This window comes from Mustela erminea, chromosome 16 (assembly GCF_009829155.1).
Source record: "Mustela erminea isolate mMusErm1 chromosome 16, mMusErm1.Pri, whole genome shotgun sequence".
Taxonomy (NCBI): Eukaryota; Metazoa; Chordata; class Mammalia; order Carnivora; family Mustelidae; genus Mustela; species Mustela erminea.
This window is the reverse complement of record NC_045629.1, coordinates 76,202,144-76,221,505: the sequence shown is the minus strand read 5'-3', so window position 1 is coordinate 76,221,505 and position 19,362 is coordinate 76,202,144. Positions and strand designations below refer to the sequence as shown.

Below are 19,362 nucleotides of genomic sequence, written 5' to 3'. Positions count from 1 at the left end.
ATGTAATATTTCTCCTTTTGTGTCTGACTTATTTCATTTAGCATAATGTCCTTTAGGCCTATCCATCTTGATGAGGTTCTGAAGAAAATGGAAACCTTGTGCACTGTTGGTGGGAATGTAAATTGGTCCAGCCACTATGTAAAGGTTTCACAGAAGAAAGAAATTAAAAATAGAACTACCATATGATCCAGGAATCCCACTTCTAGGCATATACCCAGAGGATTTGAAATTAAAATCTCAAAGAGATATTATCCTCACTTCCAGATTCATTGCAGCATTATTTACAGGAGCCAAGATAGAGAAACATCCCAAGTGCCCATCAGTGATGAATGAAGAATGAAAATATGGTATATACATATAAAGGAATATTAATCAGCATTATTAAAAAGGAAATCCTATCATTTGTAACAACATAGAAAGGATATTATCCTTATCTCTCTTATAGAGAGGGAAACCAAGGCAGATTAGATACTTGCCCTGAGGCCACAAAACTAGTAAGTAGCATAGCCCGAATTCCAACCCAAGAGTCTTGAACATATGCTCACTACGCTATACCCAGGAAGGGTTCTCTGGGGAAGATTTCTCAGGCAGGAAACCAGAAGAGCATGTCACAGAAGAGGAGAATATAAAGAAACGGCTAATGTATACAGTTTAATATAGAAGTCAATTCAAGTGTCCTATAGCTTTGAAAAGTTTTCTCATAAATAAGTTACATGAGAAATCTTAATCAGAAGGCAACATAGAGCGCATTTTACCTACTCCTGGCATCCCAGGTAGATGGGCACAAATGTCTACAGTAATCAGGAGCACTAATTACCTTTTAATTGAGATATAATTCACATATCATGATATCTATCGTTTTAATGTGTACAATTCAGTGATTCTTAAAAATGTATTCACATGGTAGTTTGTGCAACTTTGATCACTTTTTAAAAACATTATTTTAATTCCAGTGTGGTTAACCAAAGTGTTAAATTAGTTTCAGGTGGGAGAATACAGTGATTCAACAATTCTCATCATTACTCAGCACTCATCACGATAAGTGTACTCTTAAGCCCTCGCTCTGTTTCACCCATCCCCTCCACTTCCCCTCTGATCACTATCTGTTCATTCTCTACAGTCAAGAGTCTGTTTCTGTGCTTATCTCTTCTTCTGTGTTGCTCATTTGTTTTGTTTCTTAAAATACATACATGAGTAAATACATATATGGTGTTTGTCTTTCTCTGATTTCACTTAGCTTTATACCCTCTAGATGTTGTTGCAAATGCATGTTGTTGCAAATGGCAAGATTTCATCCTTTTTGATGGCTGAGTAGTAGCCCATTTTGTGTGTGTGTGTGTTTGTGTGTGTGTGTGTGTGAGATATCTTCTTTATCCATTCATGCCTTCATGTACGATTAGGCTGCTTCCATAACTTAGCTATTGTAAATAATGCTGCAATAAACACAGAGGTCCACGTGTCTTTTTGAAATTAATGTTTTTGTATTGTTTGGGTAAATACCCAGTAAAGTAATCATACGGTGGCTCTATTTTTAATTTTTTGAGGAACCTCCATACTGTCTCCCACAGTGACTGCACCGGGCCACTATGACCCTTTTCTAATTCTGGAACATTTTCACCACTGCAACGAGAAAACCCACACTCATGAGCAGTCATTACCTATTCCCGATTCTTCCTTCCCACCTCGAGCCCCTGTCAACCATTAGTCTGCTTGCTGTTTCCATGGATTTGCTTATTTTGGACTGCCATGACTTTTTAAAGGATGACTCTTCTCACTGGCAATGCTGCTGCAGCAGTGGCTTGCTTGTATTCACCCATCAGGTGCTTTTGGGAGGTTTCCATCTCTTGGTTATAGGTTGGCTTTCCTGAATACATGCAGTAAGTCTCTTCTCCGTGCGACGCAACATTTCCAGAAGTGGGGGCTGGGGTGGCCGACCCCTCTAGGACATGGAAGTCATGAACACCAGGGCACCTGGGTGGCTCAGTTGGTTAAACATCTGCCTTTGTCTAGGGTGATGATCTCAGGGTTGTGGGATCAAGCCCCATGTAAGGCTCCTTGCTCAGCGGAGAGTCTCTTTCTCCCTCTTCCTCTGCTCCTCCCGCTGATGCTCTCTCTCTCAAAATGAATAATAAATCTTAAAGAAAAAAAAAGTCACGAACACCATTTCTCACAGTGACAGAGAAGCTGTGGTCCCTTTTCCAATTCTCTCAGCCCTTCCGACATAACCAAGGAGAAAAGCTTAGTTTAGAATCTTGGTACTTTAAGGCTCAAAGTCTTGCTAGTCTTTTGTTTTCACGAAGTTCTTTTAACAAAGAACAGGCTCAGCTTTTTGGTATTTCGGGCAAATTAAATAAAGTCTCATTTTCATTGTACTCAGTTTTACATTTACTTTCTCTTTGTGGCATTTAAGTGATTGACATAACGTTTCTTTCAAAGTAAAAGATTTAATGAAACAAAGAAAATGTTAAAGATGGCTAAGAGTACAGCAAAAACCAGGAAAATGGTGGTTGGTTGTTAGAAGTCTGGGACTCGGTGTTCTAAAGGCAATGTTACATGTATTCAGAAATTAACATCTAGTCTTCCCGTAGTTTCCTCCTGGAAACATGTCCAAACAATTGTAAAGCAATTGGACCACACGAGTGCTATGCGAGTATGAGATATCTTGCTAAAATTCCCATGGTTTCCAAATATCTTCTAAATATAACAAATCAAACCACCCCCCCCTCCAAAATCAGTAATTAGGCAAACCGGGTGCACACAGGACTTTGAAATCCTTCATCTCTGCTGTCAACTGTAATCAAATCTTCCCCAGACTTCTTGTTTTCCGGATTTACCCAAGGCCCCGTGACTTTTATCAGCAATTTATTTTTCTCTGGAAATGTTGCCTCGTTAGAAGACTCAAGAAGAATTCAAAATTAAATTGTTCTGCTGTTTTCTCTTTGGGCAAGGGATGCAATCAAAACTTACTTCCCCTGACTTTCTCGTGCCTCATTTTTCAGACTAAAAAGGATTTTTCTTGGTTGCCTATTTTATCCTTAGCTCACCCCTTCTGCAGCTGTGTCTAGACACCTTCCTCATCAGCTGCAATCATTTTTTAGCCATGGCATTTTGCAGCTCCCCAGACCCCGAGACTGCAGTTCGGGAGACGTTCCCAGGGCCTGTGAGTCATAGTGAAAGAAGATAAAACATTCCTTCAGGGAGGACTGGTCAGGACTGCCCACTTCACTTCTGCCAGTCCAAGGAAAGAAAGGCAGGACAACCTCAGACAAGGCTTCCCAGCTTGAGGTCTGTGCTTTTCTCCAGAGCCAATACCTCTCCTATAAATATCTTTGATGGCAGCCTCTGTATATGGCTTTGTGTTTCCCTCCATAGCAAACAATAATGCCCATTTTATATGCAAGGATATGGAAATACACTTAGAAGAAACAGACCGTTTTAAAAATGGAAGTAAGCTAGATTGAATTTAAATGCATCAGGAGAAAGAGATTAGAATTAATACCTTCAAATGTAATACAACAGAACTGTTTGTGGAAATGTTATCTGCATTAGGATCCTCTCATTTATTATCAAGGTTGGAGACAAAAATTAAATGTCAGTTAGGGAAAGTGTACATTGGGGACAAACCATGTCTTCCCACAGATGAAAATTCTTTGATCATTCTTTAATGTGAAGATTTTTTTTTTTTTTGCAATTTCCTTCTTTAATGCCATCTCTTCTAGAAAATTCTGAATAAGATTCCAGTACTTTACAGGGATGCAGCTCCCAGGGCAAGGCTCTGAGTTCAACAAGGCAGCTAAGCTTGGAGACATTTTCACTGCTCTCACAGATCTCCCGTCCACAGCTCTGCAGATCTTAGTGAAACGTCACCCTTCAAGAAATAATCAGCCATGAAAGTTCTTAGTTCTTTCTCACTTCCATGTGAATTTGACCAGATAAACTTCTCTCTCTCTCTCTCTCTCTCTCTGACAGCTTTATTGAATAACTGATTTACAAAGAATTGTACATATTTAATGTGTAAATTCAATGAGTTTGAACAGGTGCAAACACCTGTGGCACCATCACCACAATCAAGGCATAGGAATATCCAAGCGCTCCAGAGTTTCCGTGTCCTTGTGTGCATATGTGTGTGTGTTTGGGGGATGTTTGTAGTAACAACACTCAACATCAGATCCATTCTCCTTACAAATGTTGCAGAGCACAATGCTGTTGTTACGTTCGTACAGCTACTATGTTACTTAGTGGATCTCTAGAACCTATTCATCAAGTGTAACTGAAATTTTATACCCATTGAACAGTAATCCCCCATTAGGTGCCTCCCAGCCCCTGGAAACCACCACTCTGTTCTCTGCCTCTGTGACTGAGGATTTTAGGTACCTCCTGTAAGTGGACCTGCACAGTGTTTGCCCTTCTATGACTGGCTGGCTTATTTCACTTAACACAATGTCCTCCAGGTTCATCCATGGCATTGCAAATGGCAGGATTTTCTTTATTCCTTCATCTATAGATGAATGCTTCGGTTGTTCTGGGAGCGTGGCCGTTGTGATTGGTGCTGCAATGCACATGGTCCAGGACCTCCTGGGCCGCATGGACATTACTGGATGATCCCTGTGTCTTACTTTCTGCTGTTTCCTTTCTCTATGGCAACCAGCAGGGATGCTTCTGCAGACTGCTTTTTATCAAGCGGCCACAGGGTGTGGGTGGGATGGTGGGAGGGAGACTGCAGGGTTGGCAGAAATTCCCGGGTCCAAAAGCACCAGCTCATTTGCTCAGTATCCAGGCTGTGGGAGGGGAGTGCCACATGCAGAGTCAGCCCACCAGCCTGGGCTAGGAGGCCACTCTCCCTGCTTAAAGCCTCAAACTCAAATCAGCTTTAGCCTCCACAAAGCTGAGCAGTGACCCCCCACCCCCACCCCATCTCTGTGGCTGCTGTGACGCTGTTACAGCGGCCCAAGTTGTTAGAACGGCGTCACATGTCTCATCCTCCCTGCCCCGCTACCTGAACTCTCTGTGTATTACATACCTTACTGAGTGCTAACAACATGCTCCACATCGTGGCTGGGGGCTGGGGCTGGGGCAGGCGAAGTGGCCTTTTTCTCATGGTGGTTTTAGTCTCATAAGGGAAGTAGGTATTAAACAAAAACCACACAAATTGTGTTTTAAATAGTATGTGTTTATATAATAATTATGACATCATAAATTATGGTTTGCCCTATGAAGGCAGAATGCAGGGTATTTTGACAAGAGTAAGGGCAATCAGGAAGATACAGAAAATGTAGGAAAATACAGATGTTCTCGGCTTATAAGTGCTTACCAGAGCTGCTGAAAGAGCTCTAATGATCAGGATTCATTCTACACTCGGGTCTGCTCTCTCTGTGACAGGGTTTCACAACCTCAGCATTGCTGACACTTGGGACTGGACGATCCTTCACTGTGAGGCCTGCCCTGTGCCTTACAGGATGCTAACCACATCCCTGGGCTCTAGTCACTGGATGACAGCAGCAACTCCCTCCCCTGCCACGCCTGCCCCCCCAATCTGTGACAGCCAAAAAGGTCTTCAGTCATTATTAGATGTCCCTGGGGGCAGAAATCTCCTCCAGTTAAGGAGCACCATTGTATGAAGACCCCATGTATTTGGGGGGGATTCCACAATCGCTCCCTGCTCCTGGAATGGGGGATGGGAGTCTCTTATTGCTGAGTGAGCACTTCAACACAGAGCAGTCCTCACATTACACTCATGTTCCAAATTCCCTGGAAATATATCTTAACAACAGAGTGTGACCCATGAGGCCCTTCGTGATCGGATCCCTGCTTAGCAGTCCAGCCAAGATCATCTCCTAAGAGTATCCACCCTCACATGCCCTCCTGTCTAAGCTCATAGGAGCACTCGCTATTCAGCCAACACCTTCCCCCATGTTCTCTCGTGGGTTAATGTCTTTTCTTCTCCTCTTCTTCTTTCCCTTTCCCCTCGTTCCTTCCCCTACTCCCTTCCTGTTTATTCTGTCTGCCCTCCCCTCTTCCTGCTATCTCCCTGGAAGAACTCCTACTTGTCCGATTTTTATGTAAGCACCATCTCATCTGTGAAGCATGCCTGGATTCCCCCGATGGACTCAGACATTCCTTCTTAGACTCTCCCTGGATGCCTTCTGCTGCCCTTCATGCTAGCAATGACCCCACAGCATCTTCATTGCTGGTGTGTATACCTGTCCCTCTCCAAACCACAGCCTCCTTGAATGAAAAAAAAAAAAGTTGAGATCTTTATTATATTTGATCCAGCATCTCAAGGTATTTTACAGAGGGAGAATGCCCTTCATAGGTATTCTCTTTCTCCTCGACCAGAGCATGAGGTGCATGAGGACCGAGACATCGTCTTCACCATTGTATCCTTGCAGCTGGGTCAGCTCCTCGTATAGAATCACATCCAGTGAATGTTTGCTGAATGGATGAATAAGAAATAGAAGGAGTTGGCTCTGCTATCGTTTGGTGCAATAGAGATGAGAGGCGAGGGTGCCTGGGCCGGTCAGTCCATTGGTTATTAGACTCTTGATTTCAGCTCAGGTCATGATCTCAGGGTCCAGAGATCAAGCCCTGAGTCATGCTCCTTGCTCAGCAGGGAGTCTGCTTGAAATTCTCTCTCTCTCCCTCTCCCTCTACCTCTGATGAGTATATGAGAGAGGCTCATGAGCCATGAGCCTCTCTCATATACTCATTACAAATCTCTCAAATCCATCTGTATAACTCCCACTGCACTCAGGGATTAAGGGTGAGATATCCTATAAACGAATCTTCTTCTGCACCTGAGTCTTAGGCTACTAGCTCATGATTTCTTGCAAGGCCACCTGGATATTACCATATACTAAAACCACATAATGCTTTATCCACCTGAAAAGACCACAGAAGTGTGGGTGTCCAGTGACACCCTCACTCAGAGACACTCCAGCTCTCCCCTGCCTGCAGCATAAATTCCAGACTCCTCTACCCGGAAGTCAGTGCTTTGTGTGACCTGGTCTCACTCTTGCTTTCCAGCCTTATGTCCCAGTGGGTCCCTTTGCTCTGATCATATTGGAATGGTCCTTCTTCACGAGGCTTTCATGCTTCTGGCCTTTGCTGTCTCTGCACTGAAGAGCCTTTTCCTTTGGGGCCTTCAAAGATGAGGACAAATTGAAATGCCACCCCACTCAGAGACCCATCTCCCATCAGACTCCCAAAGCGTCGCTATGGCGATGACCATTTGCTACTGCACCTAGAGAGCCACTGACCGCACACCAGCACCGCACACTGAGCCCTTCTTCTTTTCCAGGTGGGGATTCTGACAGTTCCCTGACTGATGCCTGGGAGTCGGAACAGCTGAATGTAGCCCCCTCCTCTAGCCATGCCATGTCTCAGATTCCACGACAGAACTCCCACGATGGGGCTCTTCAGTCTCATGTGATGGCTTCTGAACGTTTCCCAGGGAACATTTCGGATCGTGCAAGTGAGTTTTGTTTTTTTTTTTTAACTCTATACCACACCCAAAGAATTCCTCCTTTCAGGGCCAGAGAATGAGTTAGAGATGACTAAGGTGCACTTGGGAATGGGATCTGCCTGTGGGCGCAGGGGAGGACCGGGGCACTGCAGCCGCAGGTGGCGCACGAGCAGAGGAGGTCCCTGCTTTCAGGGTGTCATCTTAGAGGCACCAGAAGGACTGGATTTGCAGTGTTTTATTTCTTCTCTTAAAAACCCTGAAGACATTTGGCAAAATGTGAAGCTTTGCTGAAGCTGGGTGATGCGTACACAGGTGTCTGTGATTTTATGTTTCATACTTAGCTGTATCTGTGACATATTCTATAAGAAGAAAAAGAAAGGAAGGAAGACAGAAGCACCCTTTAGTGCAATGCCTCCGGCAAGGAAAAGTCAAAAGATATAAAGGTATTGGTATTTCCTGTCAGGAGTAAATCTGAAATAAATTCAACAAGCATGTTCTTCAACCTCCAGTTTGCCAACATCAGATTAATCATGTCTGCACACAGCGCAGCATCAAGGCTCTGTCCCTCAGTTTGCCAAGGTTCAAAGCCCAGCCCCCACTTGTTAGCTGTAACTCAGAAGCGGTTCCCCGAACTCTCTAAAACAGCATTTTCATCTGTACATGGAGATATCATAGTTCCTACCTTGTCACGACTAAAATAATTCGTGGAAAGCACTTAGCATCACGTGTCCTGTATCCTAAGTACTCAAAATGTATGTGAGATTATGATTACATAAGACTGAGGTTGAACAGAAAAAAAAAAAAATCTTCTCTTTATTTGTCTTCACAAAACCATGAATCTGCATCTCACTGACCATTCTTCTTCACTGTGCCCCCATTCCATTTGGTTCCCAGGTCAGCTACTAGGTGAGTGTTCCAGGCTTTTGTGGTTCCCTTCCAGGTGCTGGGATGACAGAGAGAGCAACTTTCATTGTTTAGACAGTTTCCAGATGGCCCACAGTCACCTCCTCCAGAGGTCCCACCTTATTTTCCAGGGGTTGGGGGGCGGTTAAGTGACCCTTCTTGGTACTCATCTAGTTTTCAAGGGTTCCTTCTCTCATGCCCATTTCCTAGACTGCTCTTGCATATTTACTACGCTTGCATATTTACTTTTGCGTCTTGTCCACCAGGCTGTGAGATGCTTGAGGGTGGACAGTATGTCTCAGTCATCTGGATACCAGCCAGCCACATAGCACCTGGTCCAGAGCAGGTGCTCAAAACTGGTGGACCAATTAAGTGTGCTATCTCCATTTCATAGATAGGGATACTCAAGTTTAGACAGGTCAGGTAAACCTTTGTACATGTGCTTTGCTATGTCGTGTCCAGAATGTGTCTCCAGACTGCTGTACCTGGAAGGCCCCTACCCCCTTCAAGGCCCAGACTTAAGAACACCTCTGTGGGCCCTTGTCTGTCCCCTTCGGGCTGGTGGGGGTAACACTTCCCTCCGATTCTCTAGCCCTCTGAACTTACTCTATTGAAAACGTTTTCCTCCTCTTCTCCCACTGTGAAGTCCCTGGGCAAACAAGGTCTCCATCCGATTCTGTTTGATTTCCTTCACACGTAGGTTGTGAGTATGCAGTCCAGGTGATCTTCTACCCACTAAGGATAGAGGACTGCCTGGCATCATCTCTGTCCGTCAGGATTTTTTGAGTTGCAGTGGGTGGGAACCCAACTCAAGTTAATCAGTAATGGAATTTATTGGTTCATTAATGAAAATTCTGGGCATAGATTTCAGATTACTGTCAGTCTCTACTCCTGTTGTTTCTTATCTTCTATGTCAGCTTTACTCTTTAAAAAGTCTGTTACTGGGGCGCCTGGGTGACTCAGCTGGTTAAGCAACTGCTTCGGTTCGGGTCATGATCCTGGAGTCCTAGGATTGAGTCCCACATCAGGCTCCCTGCTGGACAGGGAGTCTGCTTCTCCTGCTGACCTCTCTCCTCTCATACTCTGTCTCTCATTCTATATCTCTCTCTCACATAAACAAATAAAATCTTTTTACTCTATGATGCTTCTTGATAGTGTTGTGCTTGCAACTTCCCAGATTCCAGTCTAGCAGAAAGAGATCATAGCCTTCTTGAGTTATAATAAGAGGCCCAGTTTCACTGGTTCTGGAAGGGTCCCATCTACATGGCAAAACGAATCACTTTGTCGATAAGTCTGTGAAGCTCCAGATGGCTGGAAGGAGATTGGATGCTGGGAGGGAGCTCAGTCTCCAAGTGAATCACGTACTAAGAGCAGGGAGAGGTGGCTCCCCATGGGCACCACCCCGTGCCACCAAAGAACAGCAGTTAGATTCTTACTATTCTCGGTGACTTTGCAAACTAGTGGGGAAATCTAGAGAAAGCACTTTTAATTCAGTATGTTAAGGTTGCTGATGCAAATGCATGAGGGATAATGGGGGTATAGAGAAGGAGTAGCTGAGAGCCATAGAGGAATTGAAGGAATCAAGGAGGGCTTCCTGAAGGAAGTGACAGTTGAACTAAGCCAAACTAGATACTAGGTAAATGGCTACTGATGTAATGAACTAGTGAATACCTTGTATCAAATCACATAATCGTATCTTTGTAGAATTTGAATTTAAACCAGTCTCTGTTCACTGTTCAAGTCTAATGATTTTGGCGGTCTGTCAAGCTGGACTTGTTTCTGTAAAGAAATGTTTTCCAAATTCCATATCAAATCAGAGTCAGCTAAGAATACAAACACATTTTAGAAGAATGGTTAAGTGTTCAGCTGAACCCACAATAACTTATTGAATTCACAGTATACATGAAATACCGTACATCCTCAGTGACATCATTCACAACTGCTATATTTTGCACTGCCAATCTTCAGTACGCCACCCACATTATGGACTAAGTAGGTTTTGTTAGCTGACTCAATCTTCATTCATAGCAGAAATAGCAGAAATAAATACATTCACAGCACAGAGTCATTCCAAGTTTTAAACAACTGTTGCAAAATTAAGCTTTTGAAGCATTTGGCAGAAATTAAGCTGAGGTCTCTTTATCCTTTCCTTTAGATCTTTGTGTGATTCTTCTTAAGCCAACTCTGATTTCTTTTAGATCACTCCAGTAATATTCAGGTTCATGATTGGTTTGACTTCAATGATTACAATTCCTGGGGGATTTCCTGTCATTTCCAATGTGGCTTTATAGCACTGAAATATTTTATTCATAGCAGAGTTTTTCAAGGACAAATAGTTCTTAGTATACATTATTTTTTTTCCCCTCTAGAGACTCGCAGTATGCAAAGTTGCAATTCTCTTTCCCTGCCCCATTTCAAGCAAAACACTGTGTTCTGGCTAGACATGGTTTTTAAACCTTGACTCTGACACCTCAGAGCTGTGTCACCTTGGGGAGATTTCATCATCTCTCAGTCTTGGTCTTCTCACGTAAGAGCAATGACAGTGGTTCCTACTTTACAGTTTGTTGTGTTGACTCAAGGAGGTATGAAAACTCTTTGTGAATTGTAAGGCAGTCTATAACTTTTAGGCTTGATTGTCATCATCATCAGAATTAGATTTATGACATTAGCTTATATTCCACAAGATGTTTCCCCAGTAAAAATTTTACAGTAAAAGGCAAGCCCCAAAACTGTTTGTGTAGCATAATCATTTCTTAAAGATAGAAAAAATTTATTATTTGCTAAAATTATCTATTGAATGAATCTGTATGGCATCGATAATTTTATCTTGCTACTTACGGCAAATGGCTTGAGCTGACATACATTTGAAAATGTGTTTCATGGGGGTTTTTTGGTGTATAAAAAAGAAATTTTATTGTAATTTTGTTGTTCTAAGATTGTCAGCAATGGTTTCTAATTCATTTATTTTTATTTTTTCTATTAGAAGCCAGTCTGTGGCAAGATGTCTCCTTTCCAGCAATTCTGCTGGCTGTGTTCCTCATCATCTGTGCATGTGCAAGGTAATTCAGATTTTATTTTCATGCAGCAGTGTTTCATAATTAATAAAGCTGTAATTGATTGATAATTTCTTCACCCGATTCCACAATGCATTTTCAGTAGCTCCGTGGTTACGATCGGTTCTTTTGCCTGTGCCCCTTAAGTGCCTCTTTTTCTATCACTTCCCCCCTCTCATTTTCTCACAGAGTGTACAAAAGCCAGTGGGTTTTGCTAGGAATTTGGATTTTATTATGTATGAACTTTCATTTAAATTCTAGTGACTCCCTGCTACAGTTAAAACCTGAGTAACCCCACTTGGAGTTCAAAGGCATTTGAAGCCCCAATAAGGTCATGTGAAGTCCCTGCTGGGACTCCATCTTTCTTATTACATTGTTATATCCTCACATGAAGTATCTGTTCCAGGGAAGCCCACTCAGAATCTCGGATCTCATAATGCTCTTGCCTGATTATAGGCACATTTTTGTTCTACCCTCTATTCAGCATGCCATTCTTATTCTTTTCTTGCCCAAGTCTCTAGGGCAGTGGTCAAATCCCTTCTATGCTAAGTGCACTCATGCCTCAGGGCCTTTGCACTTGCTATTTATTCTGCCCAGTACAGCCTTCTCTAGAAAGCCCTATAACATGTGTCCTTACTTCTTTCTGGAATCTGTTCAAATGTCACATCATCAGAGAGACTTTCTCTGACAACCCTGTATAAATAGCATACCACTCTCTACCACACATGCCTCACTTTACTTTTCTTAGAGCACTTATCACCATGTGACCTATTATGTGTTCACCTGTTTAAATGTTAATGACCTATCTCTCCCTGAAGGAATGTGAGCTCCATGAGAGTGGAGACATTGTGTGTCTCCTTCACTGCTGTATCCCCAGTGCCAGGGGCTCATCAGTGTTTGTTGAATCAATGAAACAGGGATAAATGGTCTAGACCTGGGATCTTTGGGTGTTTGCACTCTGGTAAGCAAGTGTTGCTTGCTCTCAAGTCCCACCTCTTGAGGGTCAAATACTCACATCACTTGGAAGAGTTGTGCTTATAAATACAAAGTCCTGGATCTCAGCCCTTGAGACACTAATTCAGATCTAGTGAAAATCTGTATTTTAAAACAAGTGTCCCTGATAATTAAGAGGTTTAAGTAGTATTAAATATTTTTAGATTACTGTAGGACCAAAAGAACAAAAAGTGTGGGAGGTCTTGTGGTTACAAATAAGTTTGCAAAATTCTGCATTGTGTATCCCAAGTCAGAGAATCATATGTGCATTAGCCTAATATAGACCCAGTGAAATAGCATAAGGAAGAAACATGATTAGCTTTATTTAACTTAATGTTAAGATGTTATCTATGAACGTTTCCCAACCTTAGTTGATCATGGAAACTTTTATTTCATGGGACTACTAATGAAATGTTCCTCTTTGGTTAATTTCTCTAGATACGAACCTCCCCAACTCCCGTCCCCCCCACCCCAGTAATAAGGGGCTTAACTCACCATCCATTGAGTGGGAGCTGCATTTAGAAACTTGCCTGCAAAAAAGCAGAGCATGGAAAGGGGGAAAAAAGGAAATTTACAGCCAAGAAACCTGTCAAATATGACCTCAGATGCTCAGATGGTCAAGGTGAACATCAACAGAGATAAGCTATACTGATAACATGTACCCTTGATATGATGTGATGAGAATGGCACTTTGTCTCTGTGGTCTTCCAGACCTCAGTCCAATCAGAGAAAAACTTCAATTGAGAACATTCTACATATTATCTGACCAGGACTCCTCAAAACTGTCAAGGTCATCAAAACCAAGGAGAGTCTGAGAATTGTCACAGCCCAGAGGAACATAAGGAGACATGACTGAATGTCATGAGGCATCCTGGATGGCTTCATGGAACATGGATAAATTAGGGGAAAACTGTAAAGTCCAAAAGTCGTGTGGAGTTGAATGTGAAGTACCAATATTGGTTCTTTCATTATGACAGTATGCCATAGTAGTATAAGATACTGATCCCTGGGAAAGCTCAGTGAGGGGTAAATGAAAACGCTCTGTGCTATTTTTGCAACTTCTCCGTATATCTAAAGTTATTCAAAAATTTTAAAAAGATTATGTAAGTAAGAGATTGGTTAAAAGAAAAATTATTGATATGTGGAATAGCATGGATGAATCTCAGAGAAAAGAGTGTATGATTGCAGATACATGTAAAATTCAAGAAAAGGCAAAATGAATCCATTATTACAACTATAAGAAAGTAGTCAATGGGGCCTCTGTGTGGCTTAGTCAGTTAAGCATCTGATTCTTGATTTAGCTCAGGTCGTGATCTTGGAGTTGTGAATTGAGCCCCATGTGGGGCTTTGCACTAGGCATGAAACCTACTTAAGATTCTGTCTCTCCCTCTTCCTCTGTCCCTCCTAACCCTCTCTACTTCTCTTAAAAAAAAAAAAGAAAGAAAGAAAGAAAGAAAGAAAGAAAGAAAGGTTAACTCTGGGGGAAAGAGTAAGCAAAGGAGATGTTAGAGGCTGCTGGAAATATTCCATATCTTCATCTGGGTAGGGAATACAGGAGTTCAGGATTTAAAAAAAAAAAAAAAACAAAAAAAAACAACGAAGAAGAAAGAAAGAAAACCAAGATGTGCACTTTAAATGATTTATTGTACATTGGTTAAGTTTCAATTTAATAACTTCAATGCATACAAAGAAAGGTCTAAAAGGATATTCATCAATATTTATTAATGGCGGCTTTAGGCCAGTGGAGTTTTTTGGTGATATTTTCCTTTCCCTTCCATATTTATTTATAATTTCTTTCAGTGATTCATTTTTTGAAAATACAAACAATAAGTAAATGATTCTGTTAAAAAGATCCACCCTGTGGACACCTAGGTGGCTCAGTTGCTTAAGTGTCTGCCTTTGGCTCAGGTCATGATCCCTGTGTTCTAGAATCAGACCCCCATGTCAGGCTCCCTGCTCACTGCCTGCCATCCCTCCCACCACTCCCGGTGCTTGTGGATGCTTTCTCAATCTCTCTGACAAATAAATAAATAAATAAATAAAATCTTCTAAAAAAAAATTCCACCCTGTGAAACGATACCCATCAGATCAGTAAAAACCCAAAATTTTAACAATGAATCTCAGAACACTGAGAAAATAAAATTTAATTTAAAAAAAAAACCCACAAAATTTTAACATACTTTTTGGGCAAGGTTGTAAAGCAGTTGGTCTATGGATTTTCTCCTTTGTTTCTTCTAAATAGTTGATACTTTTGTGGTTACATTTCAGACTATGGCTTATTTTGAGTTACATAGTTCAATTTTGTGTTGAGGTGTGATGTGTATGTGGACGTTCATCTTTTGCATGTGGATATACAATTGTTCCAGCACCATTGCTGAGAAGGATATCCTTCTCCACCAAACTGCTTTTTCTCCTCTGATAAGACTCAGTTAACTGTATCCATATGGGTTCACTTCTGGTCTTTCCATTCTCTGCCATTGACCCCCATGTCTATCCTTCAGTAACGCCACAATACGGTTATTACTATAGTTACTGTAATTCTTAAAGTAAACCATAAGCCTTTAGTCTACAAGAACATCTCATGTGTTTGAAAGGCGTAATCTGTTTGCTAAACCTGAGAAATCCTGTTGTTTCAGATGGTTTCTGGAAGGAATATTAGTCAGTGTCTTCACATGTTCACTGGTGGTGATTCTTGCCTGTAAGTAGCCATTTCTCAAATTATTCCCCTGATCCTTGTATTTTATTCCAATTTGGGTCATTTAAAAATATTTCTTAACTATTTTCTCTTTCTTGTCCAAGATACCGTCAAGCCATTATTTCTTGGCCTTGCCAGCTATGTCAAAACCACCACCTATGCTCAGTAAGTATTGGCTTATCACCGTCTGGTCAGAGATGACTATAATCTGCTCTCTGAGAATGCTTCTTGCTGAGTAATAGATGACAATGACTACACACAGGAAAGGTCCTGATCACTTGTCCTTAAGAATACTTCCTGTTCATGCTAAAATCTAATGGCATTATCATTCTGTCTCTTAAATTCTTACAAAATCCTCAAAATAGACAATTAAGCTTTGAGGAGGTAGGACTTAATAAATAACATGAACTTAGAAATTTTAAGTAATTTCAAAGTGCTTTTATAGATGCATAGCACTGCCCTTTATAAATACCTCTTACTGAGAGGACTTTATCTTATAGTTTCCCAAATAACCGGCAAACTGCCCGTGAAGTGGTCTCAGTTACAAAGTGTGGTTTCTCTGCCATCTCTCACTCATGTAATGAGCCCCCTGTGTGCTAACTGCCATGGCTCATCATATTTCAAAGGGTTACTGGGGTCTGAGTGAGATGTTTGCAGAATTTCAAACAGTCTGCAAAACACCATCCCATCAAAAGATGGATGGTACTAATTACCTTCTCTTCAATATGGCTGCCAGAGGCCAGCTCCCATAGACTGGAGACAGATGGATGTCTACAATTCAAATTAGTTTACTGACCTTTGCTCTTGACACAATGTTGCCCTATTTATGAAATCATTGTGTTAATTCTGAAATCACAATGGGACTTAATGAAGATTTATTTTGTTTAGGACTCTAGCCAGTATTGATTTCCTGACACTCTGACTGATGTTTCCCTTTGTTTCCTCGTTTCCTCGCATTCCAGGGTTTCTGGGGGGGCAGGCATTGATATAGCTAAGATTTGTTTAACCTCATAGTTAAGAAAGTGGGTCCTGAGGCCACCCAAGAAATTCTTATTCAGTAGCCCTTGTATATTAATGACTTAAATTCCTCTAAGATACTGACTCCTTCCCTCAAGCTACAGGTCACTCTCTAGGTCTGCAGAAACTTTGGAGTGCACCTCACTTGGCATTAATGACAAATTTGCATGCACACTCAACTTTCTGGGCTGAGATGTCACACCATTCAGGACTGGACTAACCAACAATGTCTAAACAACAGATATTCACACAAAGAGCCATTTTGTACCTCCACTTTCAGAAGTGAAAACATTGTTGTTGCTTGTCAGATGGTGTGACTTGTTCAAATCTTTTCTCTTTGGATTTTAAGGTGAACTTGTACAATTAATCAGAAATATAGGTATCATCTGGTTAAGAATTCTGTAATGAGAGCAGAGTCTCTCAATGCATGGGATGGGGACATCTGCTCTAGAACCAACTGGAGAGCTTCTCTCCTGATTCCAGCTCTTCTGAATCCAAGAATTTCCAAGGAGCCTTCTTTTTTTTAATAACCTCTCTAGGTAATTCTTTGCACATTAACTGTGTGAACCTTGGCAAAATGGTTTTTAAAATCTTTACCCCTTGATTTCTAAAGTGACATCACATAGCCTACTAAATCTTTTCTGAGAACTTATGATGCATTCTGTACTATGCTGAATGTCCGGTTGCACCCAGGAGAAAAATATGGAGTCTTTCCTAACTGTCAGACATGGTGCCAAGGCTGCTATGCCAAGGCCTTAAGATTGCAAAGTCGAAAGAGACATGTAAAGGGCAAGGTGAAGTCCCATTTAATATGGTTAGTGCAAGTACAGAGTTAGCACAGAGGCTGGGGGAACATCAGGAGAGTGGTTTTGCCAGTCTGGGAGGGATGGCGGTATGGAAGAAGGGGAGGCTTCTTGGAATTCCAAAGTCTGACCTGTAGGGCATAGTGTCACCTGTTGCTTTCAGAGCACTTGCCATTGTTTTGAGCTCCTTGTTTGTTCTCTCCTAAAAGAAATTAGATCAGGATGATGATGATATTTCTATCCTACATACACTCATCTACAGCCTCAATAAGATCCCTCCTTTGATTATTTGTGTCTGTACTTACCTTGTTCTTCTCTTGTTCCCTCTCTATTTTTGTCCCATTGGCTGCCCTCTCCCCAGCCTCTTGTACACACACTATTGCATTTAAGACCTATGAAAACAAGGGCTAATGATTTTATTCTTGTATGCATCTCAATGTCTTGAGAATAGCAGATATACCATGAATATTCATCAATTGTATGTATTTGCTGCATCATTTCTTAAAATACTTCCTTTGCAGCCAAGAGCCCTGTGTCTGTATATTAAACATTTTGTAACTCTCTCCCTCACACATAAACATATCCAGAAGCCAATAAACCAAAGACATGGTTATTAAAATCAAGAGGTAAGGATGACTCATAAGGCTCCTCTAGCAATCAAGGATGAAAACCTAAGGGGGAGGAGTGCAAGCACTTAATTCAACTCCACAAACATTAGTGGTGCAGCCATCCCACACCTGTTCTGCCCTGTGCGTAGTAGATTAGATTAGGGCTCTATTCTTTCACACTTCGTACCTCTCAAGTCCATCTCTTTTCATCCTATAACGCGATTTTCATTCAGCCACTTTATTTGTTCAATTTAAAGTCTGTGAATCTGTGGACTATCCACATGGCTCATCATCGGCCCAAGTGCCCCTTTCAAATGAAGGTCATCGCAGGTATCCCTTGTTACCAATGATGTGTTGGCATCGGCAGGGTGCATTTTGCACATTTATGACGTCATAGTAAGGCGATGGGTAACATCTGTTCCCTCGACTCTTACATGTCAGAATGTGTGTTTCTACAGTTGGTGAATGAATGAATAAACTTTAGCGAGTAGAAATATTGGGAAAACCCTGTAAGGATTTCTGTTCTAGAGGAAGCGATGCAGGTGGATAAAGAAAACAATATGAAATGGTGGTTAACTAAGTAACAAGCTGCGATAAAAATAAAAGTTACTCCAAGTTGAGGCTCCACTCTTCCTAGTTACAATTACTTAAGCTTGTGTGTGTGTGTGTGTGTGTGTGTGCGTGCACGTGCGTGTGTGCCCCCATGCACACAGTGATTGCAGTAGTTATCACATTTCATGCCTATGTGGATGAATCATGCATTTCTCTTCTCTCTTCTCTGATCTAGGTTTGCCAAAATTTGACAGCCACTTAAGAATGTTTCTGATGAATGCCTTCAATCTGAATATCCAGAAATTGTCTGATTTGCAGTCTGCTTGGAATCAACTGTTTTATTGGAGGAGAATGAGGAGCTGGATAATTGAGAAAAAAATATTTTAATTTGGTTATGTGTTTTAAAAAAAAATCTCATTTGTGTCCTCGTAATTGTAATATGCTCATGAAAATAGTATTAATTTGTCTTTCCTTTGCAACACTGGCAGTTGAAAAGGACAGACTAGAAACTGTGATAGAGAAACAACCACCTGGGTAGATATTCCTCTCGTATTCCCTGAGGCATGGTTTTCAAACATTAATTTCCATTTAGAGAATTCTATGAGGCACTTGTAACAATGCAGATTCCTGGGCCTGCCCGCAAACGCCTCTTCCTTGCTGAACTGCTTTAATTGAATAATGTAAGCAAGTCTCTGTAATCAATACCAACTTGAAAATAAATAAATCACAGTTTGAGCATAAAATACAATGTAGAAAAAAATTCATCATTCTCCCCGAAGAGTGGCTGGGTGGGGGTCAGTGTCAGCAGATGCAGGTTAATGGAAAATGGGCATAAAAGAGGTTTTCTTTGGGAAAGCACATTCTTCTTTTGAGCCATTTTCTTACAAAGTTTTCAGCCTTCTTGAGCTCATGATTACCTTTCACTTAAGAGCGATTAAAATAAAGATATAAGAGGGGGCGCCTGGGTGGCTCAGTAGGTTAAGCCACTGCCTTCAGCTCAGGTCATGATCTCAGGGTCCTGGGATCCAGCCCCACATCAGGCTCTCTGCTCAGCAGGGAACCTGCTTCCCCCACCCTCTCTGCCTGCTTATGATCTCTGTCTCTCTCTGTCAAATAAATAAAAATTAAACCTAAAAAAAATAAAGATATAAAAGAAAAAAATCTTTAAGGGCCCCTCCCAAAAAAGACAAAACATCAGAGTGCCTTGAAATGCATAAAAATGAAATGCATAAAAAATGCTGTCGCTCAGCTGGGTGAAGGGACATAGAAGTATAGA

At 41.5% G+C, this 19,362-nt stretch overlaps 1 protein-coding gene across 9 annotated transcripts in view; it reads left to right on the top strand.

The window, feature by feature from the left end:
- Positions 1–19,096, top strand: part of TMEM71 (transmembrane protein 71) — a 30,723-nt gene extending 11,627 nt beyond the window's left edge. For 6 of the 9 annotated variants that reach the window (XM_032316421.1, XM_032316420.1, XM_032316423.1 and 3 more), the window contains 5 exons: positions 5,380–5,550; positions 7,298–7,471; positions 11,349–11,424; positions 15,048–15,109; positions 18,322–19,096. In XM_032316421.1, coding sequence (XP_032172312.1) covers positions 5,380–5,550; positions 7,298–7,471; positions 11,349–11,424; positions 15,048–15,109; positions 18,322–18,473 — 635 coding nt within the window. In that variant the 3' untranslated portion in view covers positions 18,474–19,096. Of the gene's footprint in view, positions 1–5,379; positions 5,551–7,297; positions 7,472–11,348; positions 11,425–15,047; positions 15,110–15,210; positions 15,272–18,321 lie in introns of all 9 variants that reach the window. The other 3 variants (XM_032316422.1, XM_032316424.1, XM_032316425.1) reach the window with 3 other exon arrangements.
- Positions 19,097–19,362: the final 266 nt, after the last annotated feature.